This window comes from Capsaspora owczarzaki, assembly GCF_000151315.2.
Source record: "Capsaspora owczarzaki ATCC 30864 unplaced genomic scaffold supercont2.3, whole genome shotgun sequence".
NCBI lineage: Eukaryota > Filasterea > Ministeriida > Capsasporidae > Capsaspora > Capsaspora owczarzaki.
In genome coordinates this window covers 2,425,696-2,450,740 of record NW_011887294.1, presented here as the reverse complement: position 1 = coordinate 2,450,740, position 25,045 = coordinate 2,425,696, and the positions used below count along the sequence as shown (strand labels likewise).

General features: G+C 54.2%; 6 protein-coding genes across 6 annotated transcripts; 4 read left to right on the top strand and 2 right to left on the bottom strand.

The window, feature by feature from the left end:
• The first annotated feature begins 56 nt into the window (after positions 1-56).
• Positions 57-5,421, top strand: CAOG_02773 (hypothetical protein). The gene is made up of 16 exons (XM_004349476.2): positions 57-107; positions 518-1,479; positions 1,567-1,686; positions 1,778-1,889; positions 1,986-2,314; positions 2,412-2,538; positions 2,666-2,994; positions 3,120-3,168; positions 3,246-3,284; positions 3,375-3,477; positions 3,578-3,698; positions 3,779-3,859; positions 3,957-4,151; positions 4,303-4,613; positions 4,721-4,830; positions 4,946-5,421. The coding sequence occupies exons 2-16, from the start codon at positions 1,252-1,254 to the stop codon at positions 5,188-5,190; spliced, it is 2,499 nt and encodes an 832-aa protein (XP_004349526.2). The 5' UTR covers positions 57-107; positions 518-1,251; the 3' UTR covers positions 5,191-5,421.
• A 9-nt stretch (positions 5,422-5,430) lies between these two features.
• On the top strand, positions 5,431-7,314 carry CAOG_02772 (ketohexokinase). The gene is made up of 5 exons (XM_004349475.2): positions 5,431-5,685; positions 6,068-6,296; positions 6,401-6,535; positions 6,659-6,747; positions 6,848-7,314. The coding sequence occupies exons 1-5, from the start codon at positions 5,477-5,479 to the stop codon at positions 7,110-7,112; spliced, it is 927 nt and encodes a 308-aa protein (XP_004349525.1). The 5' UTR covers positions 5,431-5,476; the 3' UTR covers positions 7,113-7,314.
• Positions 7,284-9,088, bottom strand: CAOG_02771 (hypothetical protein). Its single transcript, XM_004349474.2, has 3 exons — positions 9,070-9,088; positions 8,256-8,402; positions 7,284-8,167 (listed from the first exon to the last, which is right to left on the bottom strand). The coding sequence occupies exons 2-3, from the start codon at positions 8,367-8,369 to the stop codon at positions 7,559-7,561; spliced, it is 723 nt and encodes a 240-aa protein (XP_004349524.1). The 5' UTR covers positions 8,370-8,402; positions 9,070-9,088; the 3' UTR covers positions 7,284-7,558.
• A 1,233-nt stretch (positions 9,089-10,321) lies between these two features.
• CAOG_02770 (hypothetical protein) lies at positions 10,322-17,125 on the top strand. Its single transcript, XM_004349473.2, has 12 exons — positions 10,322-10,566; positions 10,769-10,936; positions 11,125-11,247; positions 11,386-11,628; positions 11,734-11,898; positions 12,015-12,201; positions 12,327-14,212; positions 14,425-14,633; positions 14,755-15,056; positions 15,154-16,529; positions 16,648-16,676; positions 16,795-17,125. Exons 1-12 carry the CDS (start codon positions 10,495-10,497, stop codon positions 17,036-17,038), a joined length of 5,004 nt encoding a protein of 1,667 aa, XP_004349523.2. The 5' UTR covers positions 10,322-10,494; the 3' UTR covers positions 17,039-17,125.
• A 139-nt stretch (positions 17,126-17,264) lies between these two features.
• CAOG_02769 (DEAD/DEAH box helicase) lies at positions 17,265-23,354 on the top strand. Its single transcript, XM_004349472.2, has 6 exons — positions 17,265-17,593; positions 17,770-18,556; positions 18,717-18,859; positions 18,993-20,089; positions 20,222-21,813; positions 21,879-23,354. The coding sequence occupies exons 1-6, from the start codon at positions 17,319-17,321 to the stop codon at positions 23,298-23,300; spliced, it is 5,316 nt and encodes a 1,771-aa protein (XP_004349522.2). The 5' UTR covers positions 17,265-17,318; the 3' UTR covers positions 23,301-23,354.
• A 102-nt stretch (positions 23,355-23,456) lies between these two features.
• Positions 23,457-25,045, bottom strand: CAOG_02768 (casein kinase). The gene has a single exon (XM_004349471.2). It carries the CDS (start codon positions 24,960-24,962, stop codon positions 24,036-24,038), a length of 927 nt encoding a protein of 308 aa, XP_004349521.1. The 5' UTR covers positions 24,963-25,045; the 3' UTR covers positions 23,457-24,035.

Here is a 25,045-nt window from a genome sequence, read left to right as displayed (position 1 = left end):
TTTGCGGCTTGTCTGTCGCTCTGTTTCGTTTTCACACACAATTCAGTCTATTGTTTGTTTTGTTTTCAATTTTGCCAATTGCAAAGTCATCCAAATAATGCAGACGCGTAAGGCAAAAACACCCACTCAGGCCGGACGCGCCGAGCTGGAGCAGTCCATTGACGACGACGCGAATGATGATTGCGTCTGAGCATTGCCAAGACCAGAAGCGTAAAAGGCGGTGATGGGCGGGACGGGACGTTGGGGGGGGGCCAATTCTCAGCGACTGCGGCACAATTCGACGCGATGACTGAGTGACTGATGAGTGACTGATGAGTGAAACGAGTGAATGAAGGACAGACGCTGACGGGGAGACAGAACGCGGTGAATGAGATTGCCGGGCAGCGAACTCTTTGGCATTGGGAACTCGCTCGATGGCTGACTGAACGACTTGGGGGGTTTGATGATGTGGCTCACTCTCGTGTGTGGGGGTTTGTGTGTGATTGATGCATCCATCTCCCTTTGGCTTTTCGAGCAGCACCTCCATCTGCATCGCCGCAGGTCGCTGGGGCGGGCATTGTTGGGCACAGTCGACTCGCAGCGATTCCCGAGACGCCACAGGCGCATGCAACACCACTGCACCAGCACCATCAGCACCATCAGCACCATCAGCAGCAGCATGCGAGCAAGGTCGAGGGTGACAGCAGCGGCGGCGACGACGACGACCAGGACGACAGCCACGACCAGGACGACAGCGCGTCGGTCGAATTCGAATCGCACAACAACTACAACAACAGCGGCACCAGCGGCACCAGCAGCAGCAGCACTTCGCTCGCCACACCAGACAAGGGCAAGAAGAAGAAGAAGCGATCCATCCTTGCCAAGCTCATTGCCGTGGGCAAGCGACGCACACACCCGGCAACGACCTCGGCCGCGTCAACCACACCCACCACCCCGACTATGACGACGACGACGACGACGACGCCTGGCACGTTGACGGAAGGACCTGCCACTCACCAAGACCCAGTGTTCTTCCATGCAGCTGCACAAGACGCCGTCGTGGCTGTGGTGGCAGAGTCCGTCGCTGCTCCGTCGAGACTGCCTCACAATGGAAGCGAATCCGTGCATGACGAATTTCTGAGCAGCTCGGAATCAAGCTCGATTGGCTCCATTAGTCCCCGGACGTCCATGCACAATCGTTCGAGCCAAGTGCACTACCAGCAGCACCAGATTCAAAGCCAGACCATCGCCGTCACTGCCGCATCGCTTGACATGCTCGTACCTCCTGCTGCAACGGCTACCACAACAACAACAACGACGACAACGACCACCACCACCACGAGCTCATCTACTACGACCGCGACTGCAAGCGGTCACACTGCGACGACTGCAAATGGGGTGACACCTAGCTCGTTGCACTCCACGTCCAGAATCGGCCAGTTTTTGCGCGGCATTTCTGGCACCAGTGGCGTTCCTCATGCAGATCGCAATGAAGAAGATGTAGGCTCTGATGCTCAACACACTTGACTAGAAAAGTTGGACAAACTCTTGGCATCGTTTGACTGACCCAACTCTCGCTTGTGATAGATTGCAAAACGGGCAAGCCGTCTCGACTCGCAGTCTGTGAAAAGCACGCCAAGCACACCCAAATTTGGATCGATAGCTCTCGATCGATGCGAGCACAACTTCAAGTCGCGCCACGCCAAGGTACGCGTGGACGACCGTCACTGATTCACTGTTTGTTTGTTTGTTGTTTTTGTGTTGTTTTTTTTCTCACCGACAGCTTTGAATTTTGTAGACTGTCCCGCCATTGACCCTCGATGGCACCCCGGCACTCGCAGACATTCGGTATGACAGGCTGGAGATTGTGCTCCTCGAGGGACGTAACCTTGCCATCCGTGACCGCAACGGTAAAATTCTGCACGCTGCATTCTCGTTGAGCGGCTTGAGTCGCATCCCTTAAACTTGTGTCTGACGCTCATGGTCGGATACGCGAAAACTAACAGGTTTGTCCGACCCGTACTGCCGATTCCGCCTGGGCAAGGAGCATTTCAAGTCGCGAACCATCCACAAAAATCTCAACCCGCGTTGGGATGAAAAGTTTGTGCTCCCCGTTGAAGACGTCCATACGAGTCTGCACATTTCCGTGTTTGATCACGACTACACTGGCAGCGATGACCCGATGGGCGTGGCAGTGCTTGATGTTGCGTCTCTTGTTGGCCTTGCCGAGCCAAAGCACTGGAATGCAGTCCTTCAGGATGTCGAGTGCGGGGAGCTCGTCCTTAAACTGCGTCTCATTCCAAAGCGCGAGGACGCTGCTACGTTGTTTTCTTTGGTATGGGCAAGTCGACAACGTGCATAAACCTGTTGGTGTACCAACGGGCTGACTTTTTTTTCGAATTTCGCTGGGTTTTTTTTTCTTTTTGCTCCAGACCAAGCGCGGCCGGCGTGCCACACCCAAAGCCCCCAAAAATCAAGCGCAGGCAACAATGAGGAGCGGGTCTCTTGCAATTACTCTCCTGGAAGGTCGGAATCTCGTTGTTCGCAACTACTCGTCTGGTAAAGCAGGATTGATGAAGGGTTTGAAGGGCCCCAGTATGTCGTGACTCAATCCCTTTCCGCTTGCTGTGTGGGTTTTGCGCTTTTGCATCCCCGTCGTGCTTCTCTTCGATTCCAACGCACAAAGAATCATCCGATCCCTACGTCAAGTTCAAGCTGGGTCGCCAAAAGTATCGGTCCAGTGTCGTTACCAAAACCCTCAATCCCAAGTGGCTCGAGCAAATGGAAATGGCTGTAGCGGACGAGGCGCAGGTGTTGCAGCTCCGTTTGTTTGACAAGGACTTTGCCAACAAGGACTCGCCGATGGGCTGGTGCGAAATTCCGCTCGATTCCCTGGCCCCCGGTCGCACGGAGGATGTCTGGATTTCCCTCAAAGATGTCGAGCATGGTGAATTACATCTGCTTCTCACATTAGTTTGGGACAACTCCCAAGGCGATGCCATTGACAAGATGAAGGCAAGTGTTTTTTTTTTTTTGTTTGTTTGTTTTTTTTTTTACTTCGGAGCGGTGACTTTTTGTTGTTGTTGGTTGCTTGCTTGTCCCCGATCCCTGATCTCACGAATCGCTGTGCGATCGAGTAGTGGCAAGACCTCTCTCTCAAAAAGCTGGTTGGATGTTTGACTGTGAACGGTAGGTTGTGCTCGGCTGATGCTTGCACTTGCAGATGCTAATTTGTTTTTTGTTCGGTTTGCTTAATGTTCTTCCAGTGATGAAGGCCGAGGGTTTGGTGGCAGCTGATGTTGGTGGTACGTTGGACGCTTGCTGCAATTTGAGACGGTGGTGAACGAGCCAAAAGCTGTACCACCCTCACCGATCGTGCATTTGCTTGTCGGCAGGCACAAGTGACCCCTACGCCGTTCTCGAGCTGGGAAACCAACGTCTGAAAACCAATACTATATTCAAGACTCTCAATCCCATTTGGAACCGTGAATTTGTTTTGTGCGTATTTGACGAGCGCTTCTAGCTTGCCGTGGAGCGGTCGATCGGTTGACTGATGTTTGATCTGGTCTTATTTTGCGGTGTTCATCCGGTTCTGCAGCGACGTGCGCGACGTTCACTCGGTTTTGGACGTCTCTGTCTTTGACGAGGACAAGGGCGGCAAGAGCGATTTTCTCGGTCGCGTGGTGATTCCTTTGCTCAACATTCGGCCCGGACCTCAGGTATGCGTTTAGGATGAAACACGAGCTTTGTGCGTTGACGGGCTGCCGAAAATTGACCTGATTGTTTGCCCCGAGCGCAGCAATACCTACTGAAGAACGAAAGACTGCTGGATCGTACGAAAGGCAGTATAACATTGGAGCTCCATCTCGACTACCACTTGGTACGAGCTGCGCTGGACAAGCGGGCGCGATTTTGCGTACGTTTTCATTGTCTCTGATGAGAATGTTTGTATCGCATTTTTTTTTGGTCCACTCCAGATCAAAGCTGCGCTCCAAACGATTGAACCAAAGGAACAGCGCTATTTGGACACGGAAGCCAAGTTTAAGATTGCTCTGCTGATGCTGAACGTCAAGAGAGTGCGACGAGTCATTGTCAGCATCACGGACTTTCTGGGGTACATCAAGAGCGTGTTTGAGTGGGAGCACCCCATGCGCAGTGCCTTTTCCTTCTGTGTAAGTGTCACTGGTTGAGCATGATGATGAGCGCCAAGGGCGAGTCATAACTCTGTCTCCTCACCTTCATCGCAAACTTTTTAATTTCTTGGTTTTGTTTTTTGGTTGGTGTTTTGGTTTGATTTTTCGGCTTTTTGACCTTCCATTACAGTTCTACATTTACATGTGCCTGTACTTTCAAGTATGGATGCTCCCAGTCTTCTTGCTGGCCACCTTCGGGTACCAGTACATGTCGTTCCGGATTTACGGACCGACTCAACCGGACAATCTGCTCGATTTCGCTGAAAACGACACCGATGACGATGTGGACGATGACGACGACACGCCTGGCGGCAAAGGCAGGAAGCGTAAAGAGCCTGCTGCTACCAGCCTGCGCGCGCGCATCAAGGCGATTGAGAAAATTACCCAAACCGTCCAAAATGTTCTTGGAAGCGTGGCGTCCACGGGAGAGCGTGTGAAAAAGTCAGTACTCGTTGTTTGGTCGTTTCGAAATGAGTTTTTTTGTTGACTGGCTGAGTGACTCATTTCATTTCGTGCGTTGTTGGTTTGGTTGGATTTCGCCATCGCAGCCTTTTCAACTGGAATGTGCCGTTTGTGGCGGCACTCTGCGTTTCTGCCCTGCTGGTAGTGACGATCGTGCTGTACATTGTTCCATTGCGCTGGCTTCTGCTCGTTGCCGGTGCGTAGTTAGGCCAAATTTGCTGGTTGTTCGAGCAGTGGTTTTCGTTTGGGGGTTTGTTTTTTCCCGACTTCTCACCACTCTCCACCCCACCCCGCGGACGACCTTGCAACAGGCATCAACAAGTTTACCAAAAAGTTCCGCAAGCCTCCAGGCTACGTCGGTAACAACGAAATTGCAGACCTGCTCTCGCGCCTGCCGTCCGACTTTGAGCTCGTGCAACGCATGGAACTCAAGAATCCGCCCATCTCCAACGCTGTTGTGCTTCCTGCCGTGGCTCAGGCCAGTGGAAGTGGGCCCAGCGCAAGCCCAATCGGTGCGAACGGCTCCAAAAGCGATCGCAACTCGAAAAAGTTGTGAGAATCCGTTGGGACTGGTTGTTGGGGAGGGGGTTTTCTCCTTCCTGCGACCACTTTTTGGTCGATGTTGCTTGTCATGTTGTCCGTTGTCTTTGCATTTGGTTGATGTGGTTGGTGTTTCACGCGAAGCGCTGATGAAAAAGAAGATTTCGTTGTTGGATCAAACATACTCGATCTACAGTTTTGAGTTCCTTCTTGCCGCTTCGTACTGTATTACATGACTTTTTGGTCGCTCGTCCAGTCTTGATTTTTTTTTTTCCTTCCGACAGTACAGTACAGCACTAGCAATGACCAAGAAGTTGCTTGGCGTCGGGATTGTGACGCTGGACATTATCAACCACGTCGAGCACTACCCTGCCGAGGACGAGGCGCTGCGGGCCACGCGCTCCCGCCGAGCCCGCGGTGGCAACGCAGCCAACACGCTTGCCGTCCTTGGCGGCGTCCTCGGCGTCAAAACCTGCCTCGTCTCGACGCTCGCGCCCGGTCCCGACGCAAAGTACGTTCGCAGCAGCAAGTGTCGTTTTCGTTCTGACCAACCACCCCATGCCCATCGCCCACCCTTTATCCCGTCGCTTGCACAGCACGTTGGTTGGCATTCGACGTGCGGCGTCTGATGAAGCGACGCGTTGTGCGGGAGGGAGAAGCGCGGGGCGCGTTTTGGGCGAGTTGGATGGACGCAGATTGAAAAATTGAAAGGAGAAAAATTTAGCACTTATTAGTGAGAAACGCGTAACTGGAAAATCAGCCCTTTGAAGCAATAATTTGAGCTTATCAACCCATTACTAAAGCGAAACAGCAATCCCTACCCCCCTCTCTGAAAAATCTCGCTCTGAAAATCTCACCTCACTTTGCGTGCTTCCCGCTTACCTGCAAAACAGCTTTGTGCTGCACGACCTGCATGCGTGCCATGTCGACACAAGCCATTGCCGAATGTACCCCGGCTGCTCCCTGCCGACCTCGTACATTACGCTGAATGACGCGAACGGCAGCCGCACAATTGTGCACTGGCGCGATCTGCCCGAGCTCACTGCTGCCACGGACGTCGTCTCGCACATCGATCTCGACGACTACGACTGGGTGCACTTTGAAGGCCGCAACGTCGAACAGGTGAGTCCAAGTCTCGCTGCCAAAGTCGATTTTGGCTCTCTTGGAGTTTAGTTTCTCACCCTTCTCACAACAAACCGACCAACGAATGTCGCGGCGTGCTTCAGACTACCATCATGATGGCTTGGATTCACGCATACAACGAGAAGCACATCAACAAGCGCCCACCAATCAAAATCTCGCTCGAGGTCGAGCGCGCCAAGCTTGTCAACTACGAGTCCTTGTTGGTCTATGCAGACGTGGTATGTTGACCGCTTTGGTTGTTTGATGAAATCCGGCTTTTGAGTGTGTGGTGTTGTACTGTATTGTGGCATTCGTATTGCTCACGATACACGCCGCTCCACGTTTCTCCTCGTTTATTTCAGGTATTCTTCTCAAAGGAGTTTGCCGAGTCGCGCGAGTGCTCGAGTGCTCTCGAGTTGCTCGAGCTGATGCGGCTCAAGAACGAAAAGCGGTAAGGCTGGGGATGCGATGAGGCATGCGGCTGTCTGTCCATTCTTGCCAACTCACCAAAACTTCCGTTTTTCCCTCTCTCTCGCATCACCCTCGCGCAGATCTGCTCTCATTTGCGGATGGGGCGAGAAAGGTGCATGCGCTCTCGATGAGGCGGATAATGTGTTCAACTGCCCCGCATTTGAACCTGTAAAGGTTGTGGACACGATTGGCGCAGGCGACACGTTTGTTGCTGGTGTTATTCATGCAATGCGCTCTGGCAAGCCATTGGATAAGGCGTTGCGGTTTGGCTGCCGACTGGCTGGCGCCAAATGCGGGATAGAAGGCTTCCGTATTGAGCACTTTGACGCGTCGTTTGACGCGTGATGATCTGCGCAGTGATTCACTTGTCAACTACGTCGTTGCGTTGGTTCGAGTGCCGCTGTTGTTGCTCGTCGAGTCGCACGCATACCTTGTTACGTGATTTTTTTGTGTGCTCTGTTTTTGTCGTTGTCACAGAAAAAACAAGACAAAACGAAAAAAAAAAAAAATCAAAACATCAAAAATCAAAAATGTATTTAACAAAGCGCATTTTCTTGTGTTTGGTTGGTCAACGACAGCATCAACCAGGAGCGAACGGCAACAACCAACAAAAACAAAGAAGGGAAGAGAAGGGAAAGGATAAAAGGCGCTCGTGAGCATCAATTTGCCCAAGGATCGCTGTAAGAGTTGTTTTGTTTTTTTGTTTTTTGTGTGCTTTATATGTGATTATGGGCAAAAAAGATGGCTGAACGAGTACAAACAAGCGGGGTGAAAAACAAAAACAACCCTCCTTAGAGATCCTTGAGCTGGGCTTGAATCTCCTCGAGCTCGGCCTGGCACTTGGCGTGTGCAGCCTTCTCGCGGTCGTAAGCGTCGTCGATCTTCTCGAGTTGGTTCTCAAGATCGCGGATCTTGCGCTCAGCAGCCTCAGCGCGGAGGTCAGCAGAGCGGTACTTGTCCTCGACTTGCTTGAGCTTGTCCTGGAGCTCGTCCGAGCGGTCAAATCGGTCGGAAACCTTGACCGACTTGAGCGAGGCGTTGGCGTCGTCGAGGCTGCGCTCGAGGTCCTTCAGCTTCTTCTCGGCGGCAATGGCGCGGTCCTCGGCGCGCTCGAGGTCGTTCTCGAGCAGCGTGACCTTGCGGTTTGCGTTGGCAGCGTCCTTCTCGAGGTCGTCGGCCTTCTTGCGGGCAGCGTTGACCTGAGCCTGGAGAGTCTCAACACGGTCGTCGTCAGAGCTCTGTTGAGACTCAAAGACGCGGCGCGAGCGCTCAGACTCCTCAGCGCGCTTCTCGGCCTCGCCGCAACGCTTCTGGAAGTCGGCAGCGCGGGACTCGGCGGTCTCGAGGTCGTCCTCGATCAGGCGCATCTTGCGGGTGGCAGCCTCAGCCTGAGACTCGGCCTGTGTGGTTTTTTTGTTTGGGGGATGAGTGAAGGGATGAGTAAAGGGGTTGATTTTCGCGAAAAAATTCTCACAAACAAATGCATACCTTGTCGGCACGCTCGCGGGCGTCCTTGAGCTCGACTTCAAGCTGCTGTGCGCGCTCGAGGTTGGCGTCGGCCTCCTCGCGGATCTGAGCCATCTTCTTCTTGATCGCGTCCATTGTGAATGTCTAGAATTTGGGTTTTTTTAACGTCTGGACAACCGCAAGATACAACGGCGCAAAGTGAGTGTGTTGCCAATACAAGGACGAGAAGGCCATGCACATGCCGCATAGCAGAACAGCAGAACATGAACGAGCCAAGAAAGAGCGATCGATCAACAACTGCCAAAAACAGGCGATCAACACAGATCGCGAAGGTCGAAAATGGGGAAAACCAAAAAAAAAAAAAAAAAAAAAAAAATTGACAGATATCATCAAAAGAAGGAGAAATCGGATGTGCAATGGTCTACGTCAACAACAGCTCGTGCAATGACGATCGTGACCATCGAGAAGGCAGAAGACAGCATGAAGGAACGGCGAAACTCGCAAATGGGCATCCGAGAAAGACCGACACTCGCGAGATCTAAACCACCAGCGAAAAATAAAAAATAAAAAAATAAAAAGAATCCTGACAACAAGGCAACAAGAGAAAAAAAAAGAGAAAAAAAAAAACAGCAAGATTTGACACACTGCTCATCATCGACCTCCACGCTCCAGTCATCTGCCAGTCAGTCACCCCTTGCCACAGAACAGATGTCCTGACTGGTCGATGCTGAAGAGAGCACCGATGGAGAGACAAAGCATTGCGGACGAATTTCGCAGCGAAATCGAGCAAGCAAAAAAAAAAAAAAAAAAAAACAAGATTCACAAAACAACAAACTGTTCAAAAAGGAAGGTTTTGAATGGCGAAATAAAAACTGGGTTTTTTGCGCTTGCTTTGTTTCAATGCAACGCAGTCGACGGGCCATTCCAAGCAAGCCAGTCGTGCATCGAGTGGGCGAGGGAGGGGGTGCAATCAGCATTGTGCATGGATGGAGCAAGGAAGGGAAGGGGGGACCGATCGCAAAAAAAAAAAAAAAAAAGTGCAAAATTCAAAAAAAAAAAAAAGTGCAAAATTCAAAAAAAAAAAAAAGGCATCAAAAATTTAAAAAGATCGCAGCAAAAAAATGATTGTCAAAAAGGCGATCGAGCGACAGACCAAACCAGCGCAACAAAGATCGCACTTTGACAAGAAGGCGAGTCTGTGACTGTGCGTGCAGGGTCAATGACCCGGAGGTCATCGCGCTGTGGGGATTGGAAGCGGAGGAGAAAGCGAGCACAACTCTCCAAAAAAAAAAAAAAAAAAAAAAAAAGCAAACTGAAGCAAAAAAGAAATTTCTGGTTTGGATTGCTGTTTGAGCAGCGTCATCGCACGCGCACCAAGCGATGGGGCAGCGAAGAGGGCGGCATTGGACGAGAGTGCAGATGAGCACCAGCATCCCACCGCAGCAGCAGCAGCAGCAGAAGCAGCAGCAGCACGAGGATTTCGCTTCAAAATCCCAGCGCGCAGAACAAGAAGCAAAAAAAAAAAAAAAAAAAAAAAGCGAAAAAATGCAAATACTTTGAAAAATACTAATAATAATAATTGGGATGAAAAAAAAAATCGTGAACCGCAAAACTCACACAAAAACAGAATGAGCTGCAAACGAAAAAGTGAAACGCAATGAAAGGAAATGAAACGAAATGAAACGAAATGAAATGCAAGGAAGGATTATAGGAAGGGAGAGGCGAAGGATCAACAGTAACATTAACAACAAAGAGAACGGATGGAACGAAACGAAACGAAAAAATGAAACGAACTGAAACGAAATGGAATGGGCAAACTACGGACTGGATCTCGTCATGTTGTCCCATCCCGCAGGATCCATTTCTCGCAAATGGCTCGCTTGCATGAAAAACACAGAGTGCGACGTGCGGGTACTGGTGTCCGAGGTCGCAAAGACGTACTTGACGCACTCCGGCAGCTGGCCTTGAGCAATGCCCGGTGTCTGGTACGCGATATCACAGTGGATGCCATACAGTTCGCATCTATTTTTGCTCCTTCGTTCTATTTCCACAGTGAGTGCTGTCTCTGTCGCTCAGTCCACTCTCATCCTCGTTCGGTTGTTCTGAGCTTTTCTGGGGTGTTTTTAGTTTGTTTTTTCTTGTGCCCCGCGCTCAGATCTCAGCGGTTGCCGCGGCTTTTGTTTCGCTTTTTTTTCTACCCAGCTTCTTCCCGCTTCGGTGCACTGTTTCTTTGGTTGGCGCTGGCTTGGAGGGGGTCGAGATGAGTGACCGGCTGGTTAGCAGAGTGACAGTGTGCGGTTTCCAGCTCGCTGCTGCCGCTGCTTCAGGCGAGGTATGCTCCACCCCATCACCCGTCACCGTCTCCCCTACAGACTCCATCCACATGCAGCGATGACTTGCTCAGTTCGAGCCTTGCGCTGTTCATGACCGCTCCAATTTTTAACATTCATTTCACTGCCTCCCTGCTCTACGTCCCATCTCACGTTGGCTTCTCCTTGGTTTGGTTGTCCCTGCTCTCTTTGCTGTTATTGCAGCCGCTGGTCCTTCGGCGCGATGCCCACGGACCAGACCTGCCCGCTGAATCTGCTGCTGCTGCTGCTGCTGCTGCTGCTGCGCGTACTGCGCCGCCAGTCACTCTGGCAACCCCGCCGACCGTCCTCGCTGCGTACCCACCGCCCTCGGAGGATAATCCACTCGATGAGGTAAAGCCCGTGTTGAGTGACGGCTGGTGTTCGTCCTCACCAAAAGTGACGCGATGTTCGCAAACACTGCTCGTTCGGTTTCGTTGTTTCGTTTGGAGGGGCGATCAACTTGAATTGGCGATCAAACTTGCATTTTTGGTCATCCAACTTACTTTTTGTTCGTCTCGTTCCTGGTTCCTGGAATCCAGGTGTCGGTCGCCATGTTCTGCTTCCCATCGGGATACCGGCCATTGCTGCGAGATGCCAAACTGCGCTCAGACCACGACGTCACCTCAGACTCGCCCCATTTCCATTCCTTCGTGCTGACTCAGGTGCGTGCGGTTTTTCGTTTGGTTTTGTTGTCTGGTGCAAGTGCTCGAGTCCTTGCACAAGGAACTGGGTCAACTTTTGACTCACACACTCGGAAACATTGATGTGCGCTTGAATGTACTCCGCTCCAAATGTTGCAGGAGGACGGCTTGCGGATGTACGGGTCGTGCCTCACGGTATTTCAAGACGTTGTCGATGTGCGCGTGCCCAAGCCTGGCAGCAGCACGGAAGAGCTCGTTCCTTCGACTGCATCGCTTCCCACCGTCATTTGCCTTTTGTCGCCAAACCCGTACATTTCGTCCCAGAAAGAGTACCTATTACAAATCATGGATGTGGCCAAGCGAGGGACGGCCTTCCCTCTCGAGGCCTATTTGTACAATATTGTAAGTTGCTTTTGCGAGTTCAAGACTTTGATTTCTCTCTCCCCCCCCCTCGTTCCCCTCTTCTCTCCCATTCACTCAATCGACGCATGTATCGCCTTTCTGCAGATTGTGGATGTTCCGAATCCCGTCCCAGGCACCTCGATTATCGTTAGCGCACCACGCCCGGTTGCGTTCGTGTGCCCGTCTCCCACTGAACTACCGCTGCTTGGGTTTTCAATGCGACAGCTTTTCAGTCGGCTGTCGGTGTCGAGTGTGATCAAATTGCTCAATGTAGGTCGCTGCCGCTTAATCCCCGTTGGTTGGTTGCCCCGCCGTTTGCTGACGGTTTCCTTTTCGCCTTTTTTTTTCTTCCTTTTTTTTTGCTTTTTGCATACCTTTGTCATTAGTGCGCCATGTTGGAACGGCGCATCATTGTGCGCTCCTCGGATGTAGAGCTGCTTACCATGACGCTCGAGTGCATTTCTGCCCTGATGTACCCGTTCGCGTGGCCTCACGTCTACGTGCCTGTCATGCCTCGCCAACTGCTCCACTTTCTTGAAGCTCCGGTTCCTTACATGATGGGAGTCCCGGCAGGTGAGCAGCACGCAGTACTTTACGCTTACTCTTTTTGTTTCCATCGCGTGCCGGAGATATGTGTTGGGTTGGTGTGCCTGTGTGCTCACTGCGTCCCGACTCTCCTTCTGCACACTCCCCCTCAGACGTCCTGCCTGACGACCAGTTGCCTTCTTTTGACGAGGTGACCTTTGTTGATCTGGATATGGGCGCCGTCTTTTGCCCTGACTGGCTGCCAGAGCTGCCCGATTTCCGCAAGCTGGTCGGCGCAGTGCAACGCCTTGTTGACTCGCCGTCGTCTACCGCAGCTGCTGCTGCGCCGCCTTTGGCTCTTGCTGCGGGCGAAACAGCTGGAGCGAGCGTTTCTGCAGACGGCACGCCAGTAAAGTCCCGTCGCAGCAACAGCAATCCTGCATTAGATGCGCCTCCACCTGGCAAGCCGCAGCTGCCCACGACGGACGCAACGTCATCTGCCAACCAGCTCGTTGCTCCGTCGTCAAACCGAAGGTCTCGCTCGTTCATTAATGCTGAGATGATGTCACAGGCGTCCAACGCACTGGTAGATCCGCAATCAGCGGTGAGTCTGGAATCCGGCATGCCAAGCGGCACATCGTCGCGTCGAAGCAGTTTTCTCTCTTTGGCGTCCCAATCTTCGGCAGGTCTCGTCCGTGTGACGACCCCAGACTCTGGTACACTACCGTTGGCCCAAGACGCCAAAGGCACGCCCAAACGGTCGTTGCCATTCAAGTCTGGCAGCGGGGAGGAGGACGATTTCGCGACTTCGGCCGTTCGCTGGGCAATCTTTGACTTTTGGGTCGTCCTCCTGCTCGAGCACGAATCCTTCTTGATTGGCAAGGGCAAGCGCGGCTGGCAACCGGACGACGTGAATGATGTCGACAAGTGCTTTGACAAGATTGCATTCATTTCAGACCAAAAGCCAGACGCTGCGCCTTTCCTGTCACACTTTCTCGACACGCAGAGCTTTGCCAACTTTTTGACTGCTAAACTCTCATTGCTGGTGCGCCAGAGACAAATCTCTGCTTTGATTGAGGAAATTCGTGCAGGGAACAACCACCAGTCCCCTGACACGCCAAGTCTAGAATCGCAGCTGCTTGCGCTACAGCGCCAACCTCGCGACGCTGGGGAACACGCGGTCGAAATGTTCAACGATCACTTGCAAACCAAGCGAAGCAGCTTGGGCTTTTTGCAGACCGCGTCCTTCCGCGCACATCGGGCGGCCAGCGTCGTCGCAAGCTTTGGGGCGAAATCCACCGACCACGTTTCCAAATCTGTGAGCGAGACTTGGTCGACCTTGCAGCGCGTGGGAGGTCTCCTTGGATCAGGCATGTCGGTGCCTGCTTCGAAAGCGAGCAACAGCCAGCGAAACTCCATTCTGCTCTCCGACCCGCCGGGGGCAACAAGCAATGGGCTGAGCGTGGCAAGTGCCGCGGTCGATCTCCAATCTACCGCCTCGGCGAATCCAACAACCGCCGCGTTGGCCTCCAGCGCGGCTGCATCTCTCCTCGTGTTTACGGCGCGCTCGCTGGCATCGATCGACTTTTCGCTGCTTCCCAAAGTCCCCGAGTACGCATCACCTTTGCAACGGTCCTTGTCCACCAACCGCAAGAATCCTGCCACTTTGTCTTTGGCCAGTGCTCAGGCCTCGCAAGACAAGTTGCGCGGCCGCAGCTTGTCTGTGCTGCCAAAGGCATCGACCGAAACAGAGTTTGCGGATGCCAGCCAGTCGGCCTTTGTAGACCATGCCATCCGCGAGTGTGAGCAAATTGTGCAGCGATTAATTGAGATCAGCGACGATGAGCGCGTGGCACGTCTCCATTTGCTCCACGGGCACCTTGCTGGCTCTGGCGTCTCGTCGGCACCAGACTCCATTCGCAGCCAAGCCATGTCACGACTTGCTAGCAACAGTCGCTTTGCGAACGATGTGGCTGCAAATGTTTCCGCCCAAGAAACCGACATGCGAATCACCAAGCTTTGCGAAATTATCGAGCACGTGTGGTCCCATGGTGTGCAGGTAAGAGAGATTCAGCTTTTAAAGGTTTTGGTGGGTTTCTGGGGGAGGGGTTGTTTTTTTTGTTTCGTTTTTTTTTTTTTTTTTTTTTTTTGTTTGTTTGTTTGTTTGGGGTTCTTTTGTTTTTGGAGGTGGGGTGGTTCCGCCAAACCCTCACCTTCTATACACTTGGCTTGTTGTTGCACAAACCCAACCCGCTGGCCGGCTGAATGCAGATGAATGAAGGCAAATCTGCCTTCTGGAGTTACATGTCGCAGTGTGACTTGCCCTCGGGCAGCGAAGCGGCAAAAAACCGCGATCGTGTTTTCAAAATCATGCTTAAAACCGATGTCGGATTTGGTCGCTGCTACATTCGGCTGGCCATCGAGAAACGTTCGCTCCGACATTGTTTGGAAACATGCCTGGCCGACGTGCGAACTATCAAGTAAGACATTTGGCCCCGACCACCCGCCCGTCTTGTTTCTTGTTTCTTCTTGTTGTTGTTCTTTTAATGGATCCTTCTTGACAAAAAACCATCGTTGCTGACCGATCTTTTGGACGGACAGACGCTTGTACAAGGATTACGCACTGGTTCTCTCGCCAGAATTTCTGTCACGCTTCCTCACAGCGCTGAACTTGCTGAACGGCACTGACATTGTCGCATTCACGTCGAAAAACTACGTCAACTGCGACACTGGCTACAGCCTGGTGCTGCACACAGCCGACAGCTTTCGCGCGGGGTCATCGGCCAACATTTTTGTTGGCATGCACGGCTCCAAGTCAAGCACTCCGCGCATCACCATTTCGGCTTCCAAAGCCTTTCAACGTGGGCGTGCTGATGAGTTTATTATTCAAGTGGCAGATTTGGGTATGTTGTCGTCGAGGTGCTTTTTTTTTCTGGGTGAACAATGCTAATCGAACTGTCGGGGTTTTTTTCGTGTTTTTTTGGTCCTTTTGAACTGCAGGCATCATCGAGGCAATCGTGGTCGGCCACGATAATACTGGGTTCCACCCCGGCTGGCTGCTCGATCGCGTGACGGTGGAACACTTGTGCACGGGGAAGATGTACCAGTTTGAGTGCCACCGCTGGCTCGCAACGGACGAGGACGATGGACAGATTGTCCGAACGCTGTTTGAACGCGGTCGCGCAGCCATCAACAATGCGCCGCATGTTGGGGAAGCATCGCCGTCTTCTTCCGCGAACGCTGCGCATGGCACACCAACGACGGTCGCCACCCCTGCCGGACCCGGCATCGCTTCCACCCCGCAGCAAGCCTTGTCGGCAAGCGTGCCTGCAGGCCTCCTTGTCACTCCGACCAAGCGACGCGTGTCCAATCCTCCCATCCCTCAGCTGCTCATCCCTCCAAGCTCTGGAAATGTCTCGCAGTCCCCAGCTCCACCCGTTGCCGCGTCTGGAAAACTGCCCAAGCTATTGCAGATTCGCAAAACTGGAGGGCATGTGCGCACACCTAGTGGCACTTTTCTGGGCATGTTTGGCAGCTCGTCTGGCGAGCCAGTGTTTCCTGCAGCGCCGACAGCGGCAGCAGTTGCAGGCACTCCCGCTGGCTCCACGGCACAGGCTGCCTCGACCTTGCAAGTTCCCTCCACAGGCGACTCCAATACGCATTCCGAGCACTCTGCCCCGGCATCCACCACCATCAGCAGCAGCAGCAACAACAGCAACAGCAACAGTACTTCATCACCCATGCCAGCCCCAATGGCGCGCTCCGGGTCGCTTCGCAAAATGCTCGTCTTCTCCTCCAAGCCGTCGTCTGGAGCGAGCACAAGCAGCAGCAGCAGCAGCACATTGCAGGACTCGGGCAGCCTGACGCCACTTCTGACTCCAGCCATCCCCGAAGAGCTGAGCCTGTCACTGTCCGAAGTCATGCGGGCGGTCGACCAAGTTTGCGGAGGCACACGCGTCATTCGCCAGCAAAAGCGCACCTCGCGGCTGGACTCGGACTCTGCTTCTTTGTCGCCACCGTCCCCGCTCTCGCTGCCCATCGCCGAAGACCAGCCCACCCCGTTGCCCTTGATTTCCTCGCCTCTCGCTCCAAACCCACACAGCCGGCTACGCTCAATTGAGCAGCTTGTGCGCAAGGACTTTGTGCGCGCGCTCCAGTCGGCTCTTTCGTGCGGCTTCAAGTCCGCTCGGCTTTTCGGCGCACCCTACACGCTGTGGAATTTCATTGAAAAGATTGAGCGCGCGCCCACGACTCCGCAGCTTTCCGCCGAGGACCAGGCGTCCCGTGAGATTGTGGCCGAGAAAATGTTCTTTGAGGCTGTCGAGTGGATTACTGCGAATGCTACGGGCGAGGAATCGGACGAGCATCCCTTGAAGGTTTGGGCCACCAACAAAAAAGAAGTTGAAGTTGTTGTTGTTGTTCAAAGGTTCTGACTCTCTGTGTTTTTTTTTTTGTTTTTGCTTTCTGTTTTGATTTTGATTTTGGTATGAACAGTTTGAAATGCTAGTTTGCACGGGACTTCGGTAAGCAGAGTGTGGCCGTTATGTGTTTTGGTCATGTTTCATTTTTTTGCAATCCAGGTGATCTGACGCGCTGTTTTCGTTGTTCTTTGTTTGGTTGTTTTGTGTTCGGTCTGCTCAGACATGGTGTTCTTGCAGCGTGGCTGCAAGTGATGGCTGGCAGCGCCACAGCTGCCAAGTGGTTTGACAAAGTGGCCTTCTTCCGGCGTCCAGAGGCGTTCAGCTCGCTCGTCCAGCAGGCAGCAGTGATTGATGCTCTGCGAGTGGATGCGCACCTTGCAGTGCCGCTGACGCTCGTGCTACCTCCATCCTCCACCACCTCCACCCCTCAAGGAAGCATCACCGACCTATCAGCGTTGCCCTGATGAAGTGGGTGTCAGTGTCAGTTTGACCTTTTTGTTGTTTTTTTTGCGAGCGAACGCGCTTCGAAACATTACACATTCACAAAGTTGACATTTTCATATCGTGCTTCACCATTCTACTCGCATGCATCTACTTTTAGTCACACGCTTGTTGCCCGATAGTTTTGTGATTTTCAGCAATGCTTCTTTTTTTCGTTCTTTCATGCATGAAACAGTCTTTCTTTTCATTCTTTGGTTTCTCCATTCGTTCTGTCCTTTTGGATTTTTTGTTCGAGCGCGTTGCATGGCTGCGCTTCCCGCCAACAACCTCGATCTCCAGCTCCGGCGCCTCGGCACCAGCAGCAGGAGCAACGCAGGCCGCGCTCCTGCAGCAACAGGGAGGACCGACGCGTCCGCAGCCCAGTCGATGCCTGCAACAACAAGGTCACCCGACACGGCGTCCTTCCGCGGCTCGTCGGCGCCTGCATCGTCGTCGTCGTCGTCGTCGGTGGCGGCGTTCGTGTTGGACGACCCGTTGGAAGAGCTGCTCGGATTGCCGTCCGCCAAGACCACCTCAGAGTGAGTTTGCATTCGCAGCAACAGTGTTTCAAAAGCGTGTTTGCAAGCGACAAAAAAGCGCGCCAAAAGTGAATTTCGCGGCTTTTTTTTTTTTCTCTGCTTCTTGTGTGTAATTCTTTCAACTGTCGTCCTCGCTCTCACAGTCGCGCACTCATCTTCATGCTGAACGGCGACAGGTCGACGCCTCATGGCAAGCGCGGGAACTGGGCGTTTGTGCCGCCATCGCGCGTCGGCGCTGCAGCTGGAAGCAGTCTTGCAAGCACAAGGTCGTTCAACCCGCCACGAAGCACTGGCACGCCGCCAACGGTCGCTGCAAACGGGTCGGTGAGTCACCATGCAACGACAGGAGTCGACGCTGCTCGGCCGCCGCCAGCTCAAGTTGCTCCAGTTGCTCAAGTTGGCTCAGGATTCGTCGCTGCTTCCACTCTTGCGCTGGCAGCTGCGCCCCCTCGTTCCACTTCGGCTCAGTCAGGGGTCAAGCTGGACCGGACGCCCACTGCTGGTGTGGGTCACTTGGCGCTGGTGGAGGACGCCCAGATGCTTGCGCCGCCTTCGCTGCCGGAAGACTTTGGCTCGATCGACGACGCCCTGTTTGACGACCTGCAGGTGGACTTGCCGAGTGCTCCGACCACGCGAGTCCAATCAGCCAGCAGCAGAGTCTTGCCAGAGAGAGAGCACGAGCACCCCGCGCCCGCAGCTGTTGAGGACGAGCCAATACTCTTTGCGCCAGACACGCAGCTCTCGTCGCCTGAAAACGAGTCCGAGACCCGGCGCAAGCAAGGCAATTTCAGTTCCACAAGTGCAGCAGCCATGGCACATCCAAAGGGCCCATTAGAGAGCAGTCGCTTCAGTCATCACTCGTCGGACGACGCCGATCCTTCGCAAGAGTGCACGCAGCTCTCGACGCCCCCTACCGATCTTCATCGTGTCCGCCAGCTGTTCCTCGAGGATGACGTTTCCGCGGTGAGTATTCTGTGATGTTACCGCTCTTGGAGGCCAGTCCATTGCCTCGTCCTTCGTCTGGTCATACCTCACTTGACACTCTGGCGTTTGCACCCACCACCACCGCTGTTGCTGCTGCTGCTGCTGCTGCTGTTGTTGTTATTGTTTGTTCTGCCTGCAGTTTGACATGGAAGAGGTGGAGGTCAGCTTGAACGGGCTGTCCACCACGATCAACGCTTTGAGCAACGAAATTTGCAATCTGCTGGCGGCACAGAACGGCTCACTACCTCTCCCTCCGGATGGCGTGGACCGACTTGCCATGCGGTGCGTTGTTGGTTGGTTGGTTGGTTGGTTGGTTGGGGTGGTTGGGGTGGTTGCCTGTCGCTTTTTCTTTTGCCTTTGCCGCCAGAGTGGTGTGTACTCATGCATCAAATCATCAAAAATCGTCCCACTACAGAGAGCGACTGCTCAGACATCGCAAGGTGCTGGACTCGCGACGACGCGCTCTCGAGCAGGGCGCCCCCGTCAACAAAATGCCCAGCAGGGCTCAGCAAAACGGCACTGGCGATGCCAACGGGACTGGAAAACCCGCAGCAACTTCGCCAACCACGCTCCGAACTTCGGCCAGCTCGTTCTTGCTCTCAAAGCCTGGAGCAGTGGTCCCTCCGTCGCGATTTCAAAGCTCGATCGTGTCGGTGGTTGCCGGTACCGCGGCAATGCCTGCCTCCCCATTTCGCTCGCACTCGAGCATTCCACCGGGTCCAACATTGACTCGCGGAGCTGCAGCTGCTGCTGGACCTGCTGGACCTGCTGGCGGCGCCCCCACCATGAAAGACGCGGTCACCCCGAGTCCGACCAGTGGTGGTGGTGGTGGTGGTCCTGTGACACCTTTCTCTGCCGCATCGAAACAGCCCCAATGGCCTCCGACGCTGGCCAAGCAGACGTCCTTGAGCAGCAAGCAGCAGCCTTCCATCGGCCAGGCTCTTCCGCTTCCTTTGTCGCCCGTACACGCCCAAGCAACCCCTTCCTTGGTTGATCTTGTGTCGCCAACGCACAGCGCCTCCCTGACTGGCGCCAAAACCATGCCAACAATGCCGAGTTTCGGCAACGCGTCGTCCAGAATGGTCATGTCGGTTGACTCGCCGCTCAGCACCACCACCACAACCACCACCACCAGGCAACCGGAAACTCCTTCCGTGTATGGCCGCTCAAAGTCGTCTGCTGCTGCTGCTGCTGCTGCTGCTGCTGCTCTTGCTGCTGCAGAGCAAGATGACGACGATGCAAATGAGGTTGTCAGCTTGGACGGTTTGGATGACTGCGACGCATACTCGCAGCCTCACGAAACCACTGACAATGACCACCACACGAACGCCGATATGGGCTTTAACGGGACAAGCGGCGCTGGGCTGAACGGTGCGTCGTCGCGCGGCGTCGATGTGGAAGAGTTTCACTTTGACGAGGACGATGATCAAGACTTTGCGATGGTCGATTTGGATCAGTCCGAGCGGCTCGCGGCACCACCAACGTCCACCATCATGGACTACCGCAGTGCCGGTAATAATAATAGCAACAACAACAACAACAACAACAACAACAACAACAACAACAACAACAACAACAACAACAACAACAACAACAACAACGACAGATCATCCAATGCAACCTCCACCACTGCCTCCGCTGCAGCTCGATCCACGTCGACGACGACAATGGGCAGCGCAAGTTCCTCGCAAATTGTGCCCCTGTCTGCTCGAGCGGCGCAGGATTCGGCGGCCAAGTTCAACCGAACCGACTACCCCTGGTCTGGCGATGTGCAAAAGGCCATGCGCAAAGTATTTGGCTTGAACAAGGGCTTCCGCACGCATCAGCTGGAGGTGATCAACTGCACCATGTCTGGGCGGCACTGCCTCGTGCTGATGCCGACGGGCGGTGGCAAGAGCTTGTGCTACCAAAATCCGGCCGTCATCAGCAAGGGCGTGACGATCGTTGTCTCGCCCCTCCTGTCGCTGATTCAAGACCAAGTGGAGGCGCTCGTCCAGCTCAACATTGGCGCCGTCTTCCTTTCCGGCTCGCAGACGGAGGCCGAACAGAGCCGCGTGTATCTCGAGCTGTCGCGCCAGGACGAGCGATGCAAGGTCGTTTACATGACGCCCGAAAAGATCTCGCACTCGACCCGGCTCCTCAGCCAGCTCGACATGCTCTACCAGAGCAAGCGCCTCGCGCGCTTTGTGATTGACGAGGCCCACTGCGTCAGCCAGTGGGGCCACGACTTCCGGCCAGATTACAAGCAGCTGCGAATGCTGCACGACCGATTCCCCACCGTTCCCGTCATGGCACTCACTGCCACGGCGACTGAGCGCGTGCGCTCGGACATTATGAAGCAGCTGAACATCCACCAAGCCGAGATTTTCGTGCAGTCCTTCAACCGCGAAAACCTGCGCTACCAGGTCTACAAGAAGGACAAGACAACCCTCGACGACATTGCCCGCATGATCAAAAAGCAGTGGCCCAAGGACAGCGGTATTGTCTACTGCTTGTCTCGCAAGGACTGCGAAACGGTGGCGCGAGAGCTCGTCCAGCGCGGCATTGCCGCGACCTTTTACCATGCCGGCATGGACCCTGGCGATCGAGCCGTCGTGCAGCGCGATTGGATTGGAAATCGCAAGCAGGTCATTGTGGCCACGATCGCGTTCGGCATGGGCATCAACAAGCCCGACGTGCGCTACGTGTTCCACTACTCTTTGCCAAAGTCGCTGGAAGGCTACTACCAGGAGAGCGGTCGCGCCGGTCGCGACGGCTACGAGGCGCACTGCATCATGTACTACAGCTATGGCGACAAGTCCAAGATGGAGAGCATGATTGAGAAGGGCGATTCGTCTGCCGAGCAAAAGCGCATCCACAAGGACAACCTGGCCAAGATGATCATGTACTGCGAGAATGTCGTCGAGTGTCGCCGTGTGCAGCAGCTCGCCTACTTTGGCGAAAAGTTTGACCGCGCCCTGTGCAAGCGCACTTGCGATAACTGCCGCTCGAGCACTCACTATGTTGAGCGTGACATTTCCTCGGTCACCATCAGTGTCATTGAGTGCGTGCAAGCAGCGACCGGCGAGGATGGCCAGTCGTCGTCGTCGTCTTCGCGGGGCACGCTGCCGAGCAAGCGCTTCACCCTGCTCCATTTCGTGGATGTCTTCCGAGGATCCAACAACCAGCGCATCGCCCAAGCGCAGCACAACCGGCTGCCTGGCCACGGCTTGCTCAAGGACTACGCGCGCGCCGACGTTGAACGCATGCTCAGGCACAACGCATGCTCAGGCACCTCGTCCTCCATGGCATCTTGGCCGAGCGGCTGCATGTCAACATGCACGACTCGGTGAATGCGTACGTCTATCCTGGGCCTGGCGCGCGTGACGTGCTTGACGGTCGCAAAAAGATCATGCTGCCTTTTGTCGAGACGGCCCGAGCGTGGACCGCGCGCGGCGGCGCAGCCGCATCGGCATCGTCTTCGTCTTCCGCCGCAGACGCGCTGGCAGGCAATGCGTCGTCGTCGTCGTCCAACAAGACTGCGTTATTCAAAGCGCCCGCGGCTCGTCGCAGCAATACAGGCGGCGCCTCCACCACCACTCCTCGACACCCCGCAGTGTCATTCGGCTCGGGCAGTGGCCCGGGAGTCACCAAATCAGGACGCGGCAGTGGCCGGTCGCGCGTGTCGGCTGGCAGGGGCAGACGTGTCGGCAGTGGTGCCGTCAGCGGGGTGTTTGGCGAGGACGACGACGACGCGGTTGATGACGACGTGGACGACGCCTTTGCTTACGACGATGATGCCGGGGGCTTTGCCATGGGCGACGACGCCGACGAGGATGAGCAAGAGGACGCGAGCGACAAGCCTGTTGGTCCTTGGAACTTGTCACCGGCCGACCAAACTCGCATTTACGACGCCCTGTTTGAGCGCCGCAAGCTCTTGTGCGAAAAGTCGAACGTCATGCCGCACAATATCATGACGCATGACATGATGTATGAGGTCTCTGTCAACCTTCCCCTGGATCTTCGCGAATTGAGGCAAATCAACAAGTTCACCGTCGTCAAGCTCAAGCAAATCGGCGAGGACATTCTCGAGACGCTGCGCGAGTTTCGGCATCTTCGTTCCCCGCCTGCAGCACCGCCGACAGCGGGATTGTCGCAAGCGCAACTCCACAAGCCACAGCAACAACCGCAGGCACAACATGCGCAACAATTGCTCAATCAGTCCAAAGGTCTGGCTGGCTCGTCGACTAGCCGCGGCGAATCGGTCTCTGCATCATCGTCATCTTCTTCTTCAGCAGCGGCAGCAATGGTGGCAGCATCAGCAGCTGCATCATCATCATCGTCCAAGAGTGCGGTCGATCTCGAGCTAGAAGGCGTCAGGGGACTCCCGCTCAGTCTCAACTTTGACGATGACGACGATGACTTTGACAATGTCGCGATTGGCACGTACGACACGCAAGTCGCAGAGACAACCTATCCTGGAGCGACCACCACAGCCGCCCACTCGCCATACTGGACCTCCAGCACCACCTCCGCTCCCACCCACAGTGAGAAAGTCAACAATGGCGGCGCAAATACGCTCTCCTCGTTTCTTGCGCGAGGCAAGAAGCGAGCCGCGGAGGACTCGGATGAGCAGTCTGCGAACAAACGCGGCGCTCTCGGCTCGGGCGTGACGCCAACGGCCTCTTCTGCCGCTGCACCCGCGACAAAACCGCGCCACGATATTATGGATGAGGATTTGTAACTTGGGGGAAGGCTGCTGACTTTGGTATTTTTTTGTATTGTACTGTAAATTCGCATACGTTTTTATTCGCTTCTGTGTCATTCGTGTACTTGTCCTGGAGTCTCGTGCACTACAATGAATGCAATCAAGAATTCCAGCTGAGACAGAGATAATCGGATCAAAGGGCAAAAGAAAAAACAAAGAGAAGAAAAGCACAGAGCAGTTCATTATGGTGACGTACAAAACAACCAACAAACACAACAACATCAACGAGCTTTCAAACATAACAAACACCACAATTCAACGATAGAGGCATCAAACATAATCACAGAAGGAGAGACACACCGTAGAAGGGATTTGAGCAAAAAAAAAGTGCACAAGAGAGAACAGAAGCGTTAACATGAAACAAAACTAGAGTTGAAGAAAACCCCAAGAAGACGAAACGAACGACCACGAAAGGCAATCCAGGAGACATTGCGGAAGGGAGACGGGGCAGGGTGGAAAGGGGGGGGGCAACAAAGAACTTGAACCAGCAAGCGGCGGGACAAAAAAAATGCAACAAAGGAACCAACAGACCCCATTACGTGTACAAGACACAAGCATGCTTAACCCCGAAAAGAGAGAGAGAGAGGCAGAGAAAAAGAAAGAAAGAATTAGGGGTGTCTTGAAAGAAAAAAAAAAGTCAACTTGGACGACGTTGTGTCGTGTTTTTTTTTTTTTTTCTGGGTTTTTTTTTTCTTGACGACAATGCTGCATCTATGCAACAGCATTCTTGCCGCGACGTTGGCTCTTCTTCTTGCGGCCAAAACAGAAGCAGCATCCCGCTGGCGCGTCATCATTGTCGACGGCCTTGGTGTGGATGGTCTCAAGCGTAGGTTGGTCTTTGGTGTCGGCACGCGCAGCCTGGGGAGTGCTGGCCGTGGCCGATGGAGAAGTGGCCAACTGTGCCGCGCTGGCAGCGGGGATGGAGGCAGTGGTGGCCGTGGCCGGTGCAACCGCAGCTGGGGCGGTGGGGTGAGCAGCCGTGGTGCCAGGGCGGATGGAGCCCGACGAGGACTGGGCCGAGACGGAGGCAATCTTCAAATCCGACCAGTCAAACTTCTTGTCGTTGGGGAAGCCCATGCGCTTGTAGAGCGCCTTGAACATTTTACGCAGATACTCATAGTCGGGCGTCTGGTTGAAGCCGAGGCCGCGGGCGTACCGCAGGTATTCGGCAAACTCGTCGGGGAAGCCCTTGCAGAGCACCTCGATCGGTGTGGCAATCTTGGTGTCGCCAATCTTTTGGTAGCGCTCCTTGAGCGTCTCGGCCTTGAGGCCTTGCCAGGGCAGGGTGCCGCGCAAAAAGTACATAAACATGTGGCCGAGGGCCTCGAGATCGTCGCGTCTGCTCTGCTCCTTGCCGAGATGTGTGTTGATGCTCATGTAGCGCGCGGTGCCCGTGAGGGACTTGTGCTCCCTGTACGGAATGTGCTCGCCCGTCTCCGGGTCGATATACTCTTTGGCGAGGCCAAAGTCAATCATGTTAATTTGGTTTTGCGTGCCCTTCTCCTCGAGGCCAATCAAAAAGTTCTCGGGCTTGACGTCGCGGTAGATGAGGTGCTTGGAGTGCACAATCTCCATTTGGGTGATGAGCTGGATGGCAATCATGATGACCGTCTTGAGGGTAAACTTGCGCGCGCACATGTCAACAAGTCTTCGAGCGAAGGGCCGAGCAGCTCGAGCACCATGGCGTTGTACTTGCCGGGCCACGCCAAAGTAGTACACTG

Bases quoted from the DNA above. Each gene is read 5' to 3' on its own strand.
- CAOG_02773 (XM_004349476.2), top strand. From the start codon at position 1,252: ATGCTCGTACCTCCTGCTGCAACGGCTACCACAACAACAACAACGACG. The intron at 2,539-2,665 runs GTAAAGCAGGAT...CAACGCACAAAG, and splicing joins TGTTCGCAACTACTCGTCTG to AATCATCCGATCCCTACGTC. The intron at 4,152-4,302 runs GTAAGTGTCACT...CTTCCATTACAG, and splicing joins GCAGTGCCTTTTCCTTCTGT to TTCTACATTTACATGTGCCT.
- CAOG_02772 (XM_004349475.2), top strand. From the start codon at position 5,477: ATGACCAAGAAGTTGCTTGGCGTCGGGATTGTGACGCTGGACATTATC. The intron at 5,686-6,067 runs GTACGTTCGCAG...CCTGCAAAACAG, and splicing joins GCGCCCGGTCCCGACGCAAA to CTTTGTGCTGCACGACCTGC. The intron at 6,536-6,658 runs GTATGTTGACCG...CGTTTATTTCAG, and splicing joins TGTTGGTCTATGCAGACGTG to GTATTCTTCTCAAAGGAGTT.
- CAOG_02771 (XM_004349474.2), bottom strand. From the start codon at position 8,369: ATGGACGCGATCAAGAAGAAGATGGCTCAGATCCGCGAGGAGGCCGAC. The intron at 8,168-8,255 runs GTATGCATTTGT...AAAACCACACAG, and splicing joins CCCGCGAGCGTGCCGACAAG to GCCGAGTCTCAGGCTGAGGC.
- CAOG_02770 (XM_004349473.2), top strand. From the start codon at position 10,495: ATGAGTGACCGGCTGGTTAGCAGAGTGACAGTGTGCGGTTTCCAGCTC. The intron at 11,629-11,733 runs GTAAGTTGCTTT...GCCTTTCTGCAG, and splicing joins AGGCCTATTTGTACAATATT to ATTGTGGATGTTCCGAATCC. The intron at 11,899-12,014 runs GTAGGTCGCTGC...CTTTGTCATTAG, and splicing joins GTGTGATCAAATTGCTCAAT to TGCGCCATGTTGGAACGGCG.
- CAOG_02769 (XM_004349472.2), top strand. From the start codon at position 17,319: ATGGCTGCGCTTCCCGCCAACAACCTCGATCTCCAGCTCCGGCGCCTC. The intron at 17,594-17,769 runs GTGAGTTTGCAT...GAACGGCGACAG, and splicing joins TCCGCCAAGACCACCTCAGA to GTCGACGCCTCATGGCAAGC. The intron at 18,860-18,992 runs GTGCGTTGTTGG...GTCCCACTACAG, and splicing joins GTGGACCGACTTGCCATGCG to AGAGCGACTGCTCAGACATC.
- CAOG_02768 (XM_004349471.2), bottom strand. From the start codon at position 24,962: ATGTGCGCGCGCAAGTTTACCCTCAAGACGGTCATCATGATTGCCATC.